Source organism: Hyla sarda, chromosome 3 (genome assembly GCF_029499605.1).
Source record: "Hyla sarda isolate aHylSar1 chromosome 3, aHylSar1.hap1, whole genome shotgun sequence".
NCBI lineage: Eukaryota > Metazoa > Chordata > Amphibia > Anura > Hylidae > Hyla > Hyla sarda.
The window spans coordinates 156,413,330-156,424,597 of NC_079191.1; the positions used below are offsets into that span (position 1 = coordinate 156,413,330).

An 11,268-nucleotide genomic window follows, 5' to 3' on the forward strand; every position below is an offset into this window, starting at 1 on the left:
AAAAAATAAAATTTGAATTTTTTTTTATAAAAAGTGGTCAAAACGCCAATATTACGAAAAAAACTGATACTGGTAAAAAGAACAGCTTTCGAAGCAAATGATAAATTGTGCTGATTGTGTTTAAAAAAAAATCCTGGCTCCTAACTTTTTTTTTACTGGCTCTTAGATTCAAAACTAATTTGTCAAGCCTTGCTTTTATGGAAACAGAAAATGCAGTGCTTTGTGTACAGAGTAGTAGCTATGCTAAGACTAATAAATAACCCCTTAATGACCAGTGTATGATATTTTTATGGTGACTGTTTTTTGCATGTCTTCTGATGCACTGCGTTTTAACAATGTTGTTTCAGAAAAGGATTGCCGCATGATTCATTGGGCAGGGCATGTACAGTCTCTGTGTTGTAAGCTAGTTACTCTTTTTTAGATGAAAAATGAATTGTAGTTAATGTTTTGCCGCCAGTAGCAAAACAAGCAAGAAGGAAAATATACTTTTTTCCAATGATTTCTTGCTAGAGAAGTAATGCTTTCTTTACTGCATCAGTGTAAGAGCCATATGTTATTTATGCAGTGTGTGCATAGATTAACTTAAAGTAACTCCACCTAGCAATAGTAATTTAAGTTGTTACACCCTGTATATAATTAAGATATGAGATAAAAAGAGGACGTAGAAGCTATTGTTTGGACTAACTTGCATACTTATCAGAGTATTTATAATCTAACATGCACTATGCCTTATTGTTCAGGACTCAAATATTTAGCTATGTTAATATTTTCAAAGAAATAGTGGTAGTCATTGTGACGTATCATCTTTTTGTTTCAGGTATGCTGTACATCAATTTAATTTATAAACCAGAAAAAACATGCAGTCTAGTTAGCAACCCAGTGTTCATGGTCACAATGGAATGCTATTTTAAAGGGTATTCCAGGAAAAACTTTTTTCTTATAGATCAACTGGCTCCAGAAAGTTAAACAGATCTGTAAATTACTTCTATTAAGAAGTCTTAATCCTCCCAAGAATGATCAGCTGCTGAAGTTGAGTTGTTCTTATCTGTCTGGAAACAGTGCTCTCTGCTGACATCTCTGCTTGTCTCGGGAACTGCATAGTGTAGAAGAGGATTGCTATGGGAATTTGCTTCTACTCTGGACAGTTCCCGAGACGCGTGTCATCAGAGAGCACTTAGACAGAAAAGAACAACTCAATTTCAGCAGCTCATAAGTACTGAAAGGATTAAGATTTTTTTTAATAGAAGTAATTTAAAAATCTGTTTAACTTTCTGGAGCCAGTTGATATATATAAAAAAAGTTTTTTCCTGGATAACCCCTTTAAACTCAGATAACTGTGGCAGATATCGAACATGATGCTACAGAAGTAGACAGGAAAATAAATAATTAAAACAGAAATTATTAACTCATTTAAAGATAAATTTAAGAAGAATCAGTCAGCAGTGCAGTACTGTCAGGCAGACTTAGGCTGCATTCACACCACATTTTGTATATACGGGTGCCGGATACGGCGGGGGGAGGGGCAAACCGGGCGCTCCCGTACCCCGGCCGGATCAGCCTGTGACTCCATTTACTTTAATGACCCGACCGGAGTCAAACGGTGACTCCGGTCGGCTCAGTTTTTACCCGTATGTGGTTTTGGACCGGACCTAAAACCGTAGTAAACTACGGTTTTAGGTCCGGTCAGGAAACCGCATACGGGTCAAAACTGAGCCGACCGGAGTCACCGTTTGACTCCGGTTGGGTCGTTAAAGTAAATGGAGTCACGGGCTGATCCGGCCGGGGTATGGGAGCGCCCGGTTTGCCCCTCCCCCGCCGGATCCGGCACCCGTATGTACAAAACGTGGTGTGAATGCACCCTTAGTGCAACCATACATGTTTTAAGGCTACATGGAGGGTCTATTCACATGGCAGAAATCACATGGCCAGACCACATCACAAAAAATACATATATACTCATATGATGAACATGAGGTATCAGTTGAAATTTTGGCCAAAATAGGCAAGCTCGCAACCCTCGTCAAGGGTCCTCAGTCTCTTTCGAGTCCCTACACTAACATTATAGAAAAAAAAACACAGAAAAAAGGGACATAAATGACTAAAAAAAAAATCACATAAAAAAGGCCACTTACTGGTTACTAATACAGTAGGCAGGTTGGGCATCTATTCCCATTAAGATGCAGATCATCAACAATGTATTATAAGGGGAGGTCGCAAAGGTGCAAAATAATGATGAACAACAACTCACACACCTACTATTCATGAGGGGGGTAGTTGCCTAGTATTAGGCTGGAACTCCACTGAGTTTTTTTTTGTGCAAAAACGCCATTAAAAACGCCAATTTTCCCGCACTGCGTTTTTTCTGTGAAAAAACGCCGCGGACAGATGTTAGCTGCAAGTCAATAGTAAACTGCAAAATGCCAGATTCACTTGGCGTTTGTCAGTTTGGCGTTTTTTTAATCCTTTTGGCGTTTTTCAGCAATTTCGGGCTCAGGGACTGGATTTTCAAAACGCCCAACAAAACCTAGTTTGGCATTTTTTGCCCTGAAATCGTGGCGTTTTCCTCCCATAGAAGTCTATGAGAGAGCAAAAGCGCCAAGAAAAACACCATGTTTGTTTTAAATTTAGCATTTTTGCAGGCTTTTTTTATTCTTTTTTTGGACTTTAGCGATCCAAAAAAATTATGGAGATACCTTTTTTATTAAAATTTCATAGGGTACCATGAAAAAAAAATAATAAAAAAGATACAGTAGTGATGGAAAAAATTGTATGTAACGAAATGTATCTTTTTTATTACGAAATGTTTATTAATTTTTAAACAGGGATCAATTTATGTGAGCGGGTAAAGCACTAAAAATGTAGCCGACAATAATAAAAATGTAGTGTGTGTGTGTTTTTCACTTTTTTTTTATTTGTAAAATTTTTAAGGTAGTACTACTACTCCCAGCATGGAACACACTGTTCCATGATGGGAGTAGTAGTACCTGTACTAATTGACAGATCGCCCGTTGCTATCCTTCTGTATAATATATAGATGCAGCGGCCGCTCTTCTATGGTCCCCTGCCCTGCCGTATATATACACATATTCATATTTCCCGCAGAGCTGTGATTGGCCAGATGGTTCCAGCCAATCACAGCTCTCTGTGAGAAATCAGAATGTGTATATATACAGCGTGCAGGGGACCATAGGAGAGCGCAGGCCGCTGCATCCATACATTATACCGGAGGATCACAGCGGGTGTCAGGAGTGATACCCGCAGTGATCTTTCCTTAAATACAAGTATTACTACTCCCAACATGGAGCACACTCTGCCTCATGCTGGGAGCTGTAGTACCTGCATTAATAGACAGATCGCAGCGGGTGTCAGAAGTTACACTTGCTGCGATCTGTCTATTAATACAGGTACTACAGCTCCCAGCATGGAGCAGAGTGTGCTCCATGTTGGGAGTAGTAGTGCCTGCTTAAGGACACATCACAGTGGATGTCACTACTGACACCCGCTGTGATCGTCCTGTCTATAGCAGAGATGGAGCAACTGTATACATCGCTCACTTACCTGCTCTGCACTGTACTCCAGGCCAGCCACTTATTCATTCATATTTTCCTCAGAGCTGTGATTGGCTGCAACCATTTGGCCAATCACAGCTCTGGGTGGCAAATATGAATAGAACATCACTCAGAGTACAGAGCAGAGATGTGAGCGCTGTATAGAGCCGCTCTGCTTCTCTGCTATATAATGGACGATCGCATCGGGTGTCAGACTGACACCCAGGGCGATATCTCTATAGTACAGGTACTACTACTCCCAGCATGCAACAGTGTGTTCCATGCTGGGACTAGTAGTACTACATAAAAAATGTGGGGAAAAAAGAGAAAAAAAAGTTAAACACACACACACACTTTACAAAAAATGTTATTAAAACTTTGTTATAAAAAATAAACATTTAGTTAGATGGGCACTGTCATGAAATAAAAAATTTGATATGTTGTAGTACTTAAGTACTACAACATATCTCTAATATACTTTAATTTAAAAAAAGTGATTTTAAACCAGTTTAAAATCACTTTTAAATTCGGCCACTAGGGGTCGCCCCCCTAGTGGCTGAATGCATTCTGCAGTGACATCACTACAGAATTTCGACTCATTCAAGACTGGCAACGAGTCGAAATTCAGTCACTGCGGTGCTCGCTCCCGCCTGTCAATCAGACAGGCGGGAGCGAGCGCTGTGCATGAAGTGGATGCACGCAGGCTCCCGGGGACAAGGTAAAATATTATGCCGGGGGGGGGTTGAGTGTTCACCTATACAGTATGCCTCCAGTTTCCCCACTACAACTCCCAGCATGCCCTGACAGCCAATAGATGTCAGGGCAAGCTGGGAGTTGTAGTGGGGAAACAGCTGGAGGGACACTGAATAGGTGAACTAAGGGGGGGTGGGAGGGGGAGTGGGTTGAGCTGAGCGGCGGGGTTGCAGGCTGTGCGGCGGCGACGGGGTACTCTGGGTGAACTAAGGGGGAGTGAGTTGAGCGGAGCGACGGGGCCGGGGGGGGTTGCGGGCTGCTGTCACTGTTCTTTTGCCGGGGGGTGTCACGATCACACCCTGTCAGTCCAGCCAAGACGCTAGAGAGATTGTGATGGTGCAAGGTTTAAGGCCACCAGACCTCTGGGTATCTACTACTAGTCCCAGCAAGTCACCAAATTAACCATTAGATAAACGTGTTTCCACCAAAGCTGCCTTCAGAAAGGTGAGCTCATATATTTAGAGATCAAAGACCAGAGCTGATTAATTAAACATTCACTCTGATAAAAGATATCACAGTGCTATATATATATAAAAATAAACAAATGACATACAGTTACAAAAATATGAAAGAGTTTAGCAAGGCAAGTTCAGAAAACAAAAGATTAAGTTCTTACAGCATGATGATATAGCAGTCCTTGTCAGTGAGAGTCCAGCTCTTGTCAGCCTTTTTGCACAGCCTTGAACACCCAACTTTGAGTCTAGCATTGTTTTAAATATCATATCTGCTTTCTTGGGAGGGAGACTCCATTCCCCCCTCCCCTCTGATCCCACCAGGGGGTCTTCTCTCTTCCTGGCCCCCTTATCTGTGTGATTATATGATGGGTCCAGAGTGCCCTTACATCCTGCTGCTTCAAAAGAGCCTTTGCCTTCAAAGGAGATGTAAACAAACAGCCAGACCCCCAATAAAATGCAATACACAAAAGGATACACTGTCTGAATGACCTCTTACCCATGTCTTGGATAATACATCACATACAGTTATAATTTATAATACACATATAGGATTTTAATAATCAGGCCTTGGGCCTGACAGGGAGGGGTTGTGGGCTGCTGTGACTGTTCTTCTGCCGGGGAGTGGGTTGAGCGGCGCGACGGGGCCGGGGGGGTTGCGGGCTGCGCGGCGGGGAGTGGTATGTGTGGCCATCACAGATCCGGTGTTCACCTATACAGGGTGCCTCCAGTTGTTTCCCCACTACAACTCCCAGCATGCCCTGACAGCCAATAGATGTCAGGGCAAGCTAGGAATTCAGTGGGGAAACAGCTGGAGGCACCCTGTGTAGGTGAACTACGGGCGGAAGTGTCGGCCCCAGCAGGCATCAATGACGTCGTGCCTGCTGGGGAAGTCTGCCTGGTAGTGAGCACACTGCCAGGCAGACAAAAGGCATTTTTAATATGTAAAAAAAAATTAAAAGCAGGGAGCGGGTGTTACGCCTAGCGCTCCGGGTCCCCGCTCCTCCCCGGAGCGCTCACGGCGTCTTTCTCCCTGCAGCGCCCCGGTCAGTCCCGCTGACCGGGAGCGCTGCACTGTCATGGCCGTCGGGGATGCGATTCGCACAGCGGGACGCGCCCGCTCGCGAATCGCATCCCAGGTCACTTACCCGTCCCGGTCCCCTGCTGTCTTGTGCTGGCGCGCGCGGCTCCGCTCTCTAGGGCGCGCGCGCGCCAGCTCTCTGAGACTTAAAGGGCCAGTGCACCAATGTTTGGTGCCTGGCCCAATTAGCTTAATTGGCTTCCATCTGCTCCCTGGCTATATCTGATCTCCTCCCTTGCACTCCCTTGCCGGATCTTGTTGCCTTAGTGCCTAGAGAAAGCGTTTACTGTGTTTGTCCATACTGTGTACTCGACCTCCTGCTATTGCCATATTGAATACGATTCTTGCTGCCTGCCCCGACCTTCTGCTACGTCCGACCTTGCTCCTGTCTACTCCCTTGTACCGCGCCTATCTTCAGCAGTCAGAGAGGTTGAGCCGTTGCTAGTGGATACGACCTGGTTGCTACCGCCGCTGCAAGACCATCCCCCTTTGCGGCGGGCTCTGGTGAAAACCAGTAGCAGCTTAGAACCGGTCCACTAGCACGGTCCACGCCAATCCCTCTCTGGCACAGAGGATCCACCTTCCGCCAGCCGGCATCGTGACAGTAGATCCGGCCATGGATCCCGCTGAGGTTCCCCTGCCAGTTGCCTCTGACCTCACTACGCTGGTCGCCCAGCAAGCTCGACAGATCGCCCAACAAGAGCACCAGCTGTCGTACTTGACCACCATGACTCAGCAACTTCAGTCGCAGCTACAGCAGCTTCAGTCTCAGCTACAGCAATTTCAGTCTCAGCTACAGCAGCAACAACCTTCTCCTCCGCCAGCTCCTGCACCTCTTCCGCAGCGAGTGGCCACTCCTCGCCTCCGCTTGTCCCTGCCGGACAAATTTGATGGGGACTCTAAGTTTTGCCGTGGCTTTCTTTCACAATGTTCCCTGCACTTGGAGATGATGTCGGACCAGTTTCCTACTGAAAGGTCTAAGGTGGCTTTCGTAGTCAGTCTTCTGTCTGGGAAAGCTCTGTCATGGGCCACACCGCTCTGGGACCGTAATGACCCCGTCACTGCCTCTGTACACTCCTTCTTCTCGGAAATTCGAAGTGTCTTTGAGGAACCTGCCCGAGCCTCTTCTGCTGAGACTGCCCTGCTGAACCTGGTCCAGGGTAATTCTTCCGTTGGCGAGTACGCCATACAATTCCGTACTCTTGCTTCTGAACTATCCTGGAATAATGAGGCCCTCTGCGCGACCTTTAAAAAAGGCCTATCCAGCAACATTAAAGATGTTCTGGCCGCACGAGAAATTCCTGCTAACCTGCATGAACTCATTCATCTAGCCACTCGCATTGACATGCGTTTTTCTGAGAGACATCAAGAGCTCCGCCAGGAAAAAGACTTTGATCTCTGGGTACCTCTCCCACAGTCTCCGTTGCAATCTACGCCTAGGCCTCCCGCCGAGGAGGCCATGCAAGTGGATCGGTCTCGCCTGACCCAGGAGGAGAGGAATCGCCGTAAGGAAGAAAATCTTTGTCTGTACTGTGCCAGTACCGAACATTTCTTGGTGGATTGCCCTATTCGTCCTCCACGTCTGGGAAACGCACGCTCGCACCCAGCTCTCGTGGGTGTGGCGTCTCTTGATTCAAAGTCGGCTTCTCCACGTCTCACGGTGCCCGTGCGGATTTCTCCTTCAGCCAACTCCTCCCTCTCAGCCGTGGCCTGCTTGGACTCCGGTGCCTCTGGGAATTTTATTCTGGATTCCTTGGTGAATAAATTCCGCATCCCGGTGACCCGTCTCGTCAAGCCACTCTACATTTCCGCGGTCAACGGAGTCAGGTTGGATTGCACCGTGCGTTACCGCACGAAGCCCCTCCTAATGTGCATCGGACCTCATCACGAAAAAATTGAGTTTTTGGTCCTCTCCAATTGCACTTCCGAAATTCTCCTTGGACTACCATGGCTTCAACGCCATTCCCCAACCCTTGATTGGTCCACAGGAGAGATCAAGAACTGGGACTCTGCCTGCCTTAGGAAGTGCCTCTCCCCCCCTCCCAGTCCCGTCAGGCAAGCCTCTGTGCCTCCTCATGGCTTCCGTCCTTGTGTCACCCTGCCCCGTGCCAAGCTTCACCCTCTGCCCTCCCTCCCCATTCCAACTCCTGCTGCACTGCCTGCCGTTGAGGAAACCCTCCATTCTTTCCCGGTGTCCTCATCCCAGGGGAGGCAGTTACCGGACAAAAAAAAGGGGAGACCTAAGGGGGGGGGGTACTGTTACGCCTAGCGCTCCGGGTCCCCGCTCCTCCCCGGAGCGCTCACGGCGTCTTTCTCCCTGCAGCGCCCCGGTCAGTCCCGCTGACCGGGAGCGCTGCACTGTCATGGCCGTCGGGGATGCGATTCGCACAGCGGGACGCGCCCGCTCGCGAATCGCATCCCAGGTCACTTACCCGTCCCGGTCCCCTGCTGTCTTGTGCTGGCGCGCGCGGCTCCGCTCTCTAGGGCGCGCGCGCGCCAGCTCTCTGAGACTTAAAGGACCAGTGCACCAATGTTTGGTGCCTGGCCCAATTAGCTTAATTGGCTTCCATCTGCTCCCTGGCTATATCTGATCTCCTCCCTTGCACTCCCTTGCCGGATCTTGTTGCCTTAGTGCCTAGAGAAAGCGTTTACTGTGTTTGTCCATACTGTGTACTCGACCTCCTGCTATTGCCATATTGACTACGATTCTTGCTGCCTGCCCCGACCTTCTGCTACGTCCGACCTTGCTCCTGTCTACTCCCTTGTACCGCGCCTATCTTCAGCAGTCAGAGAGGTTGAGCCGTTGCTAGTGGATACGACCTGGTTGCTACCGCCGCTGCAAGACCATCCCGCTTTGCGGCGGGCTCTGGTCAAAACCAGTAGCAGCTTAGAACCGGTCCACTAGCACGGTCCACGCCAATCCCTCTCTGGCACAGAGGATCCACCTTCCGCCAGACGGCATCGTGACAGCGGGTAAGGGATATATTTTGTAAAAAAAAAAACACAAAAGGGGCCAAAAAAGGCTAATTCCACACAAAGGTAAAAACGCCAGACAAAATGCCAGAAAAAACGCCAAAACGCAGGGAAAAATCGCAGGGCAAAAATCTCAGTGGAGGCCTAGCCTTATAGTTGCACATACATACGACATACACAGGGTGACAGTAACATTATAACGTGTAGTGCACTTGCTGGTCACAATCTACTACCCTACTACACAGTGGTATTTTTTGAGCATGAAAAAAAAACTTTAATAAAAACTCCACTACTTTGAATGCAATAGGAGTTCTGACTATTCTTTTGCTGTTGGTTCCCAAATTTACTAAGTCTCTTACAGTAAATAATCACTGGCAGAATTCAAGAAAAGTGTTTTTATTTTCTTTCTTTTTTTTTAAACAACATGGAACAGTGGGTTTATTCTGCTTTCTTCTTGATCAATACCACAGAAAATTATTGGTCTGAGCAAGATGCATTTTAGATACTTTGGTTCCTGTGCCTCTTTTTTAGCTTTCTTGAGCTCTGCCTGCTTAAAGGGGTATTCCAGGAAAAAACTTTTTTATATATATATCAACTGGCTCCAGAAAGTTAAACAGATTTGTAAATTACTTCTATTAAAAAATCTTAATCCTTTCAGTACTTATGAGCTTCTGAAGTTAAGGTTGTTCTTTTCTGTCTAAATCCTCTCTGATGACACCTCTCTCGGGAAACGCCCAGTTTAGAAGTGGTTTGTTATGGGGATTTGCTTCTAAACTGGGCATTTCCCGAGACAGGTGTCATCAGGGAGGATTTAGACAGAAAAGAACAACCTTAACTTCAGAAGCTCATAAGTACTGAAAGGATTAAGATTTTTTAATAGAAGTAATTTACAAATCTGTTTAAGTTTCTGGAGCCAGTTGATATATATATATAAAAAAAAGTTTTTTCCTGGATAACCCCTTTAACATCTCAATGATAGTCAGGGACTTTAGACCAAGCCTTTTCCTAGGCTGAATGGCTGTTCTTTTGTGCCCTGTACTTGCTTCTACCCTGATTATCTCTTCTTGACACCTCTGGTTGCAATTTTGCTGTAAAGATTCTGCACCTCAAATACCTCAGTCTGACTGTGGTCACTATTCAAACCAAACCAATTGAAGGTTAGATTGTAGCTATGTAATGCTGTGCCTATACAGTTGCACTGAAAATGTTGTCATCTACTCATTTTCAATTAAGGTAACACCAAGGTACACCAAGGAGTACCTGCCAAACATATGCTAGAAGTTTTCTTTCATTTTTATTAGCTTTTGGATAGGAAAATGTGACAGAACAGAATGAGGTAGAGAATAAAAATATACATTTTGCTAATAATTTAAGTTTTTGTTTACACCGAATATCTTTTAAGAAAATATGTAGCTCTGGCATCATATAGCACAGATTTAGCTGCGGGTCTGAAAAGTCACTGCATGCTGCACTACTGACTGTTTGACAGGTCTGTAAGCAGAGATGAGGCAGGCAGCCATTCATTTCCACATTCTCAACTAATCTTTTCAAGCCTTCTAATTGTGACTAACCTTGAGCTTAAAATAGTTTTGTGACATTTCCTGCACATACAGAATGAATTAATTAGCTTACCCTTTTTAAAAAACATCTTCCAAGAGAATCTGCATCTTCAATGCACTTTTCCAATTCTCTTAAAAAAGTTCTACATTAAGAAACAGAAAAAAAATACATTTTAGTGCAGTAGATTTGTTTTATAAGCCAATGTATGAACACATATTTTGGGAGATTTATCAAAACCTGTGCAGGGGAAAAGTTGACCAGTTGTCCATAGCAACCAATCAGATTGGTTCTTTTATTTTTCAGAGGCCTGTTCAAAAATGAAAAAACAAAACAGAAAAACAACAATCTGATTGGTTGTTATGGGCATGGGCAATCAGCTTTACAGAGTTTTGTTATGAGCATGGGTAATCAGCTTTACAGAGTTTTGTTATGGGCATGGGCAATCAGCTTTACAGAGTTTTCACAATGCTACACATACAGAACTCCTTTAACAAGGTAATATTGATATTACTGTTTTTAGAATAACAAAGTGTAGCCATAAATCATAATTATCCACCATCGTAAGTAATGTAGACTTGTTTTACTCTAAATGAAGACACCACAGTAATGTTATAATGTATACATAATATTTAACTCACTATACAATATCTACAGAAGATAGTGTCCAGTTTAAACCAATGGAAACTAAACTTGTGTCTCTCCATAAAGTTAACATGGGGATCCCAGCAGTGATCATATCATTTAACATGGGGATCCCAGCAGTGACCATTTGAATTTATTCTTTCAGGAAATAAACATGTAAACATCACAAAATCTGCATTCCCATTCCCAATCACTGCCAAAAGTGGGGGAAAAGTTTATTTTTTCTTAGCGCGTGTCTTCTCTATCGCATGTAGAAGGA

The 11,268-nt window shown here is 45.1% G+C and overlaps 1 protein-coding gene across 4 annotated transcripts in view; it reads right to left on the minus strand.

Annotated features, from left to right (window-relative positions):
- Window positions 1-11,268, minus strand: part of MCF2L2 (MCF.2 cell line derived transforming sequence-like 2) — a 503,791-nt gene that overhangs the window by 192,544 nt on the left and 299,979 nt on the right. For all 4 annotated transcript variants that reach the window (XM_056565304.1, XM_056565302.1, XM_056565303.1 and 1 more), the window contains exon 18: window positions 10,440-10,509. In XM_056565304.1, coding sequence (XP_056421279.1) covers window positions 10,440-10,509 — 70 coding nt within the window. The remainder of the gene's footprint in view (window positions 1-10,439; window positions 10,510-11,268) is intronic.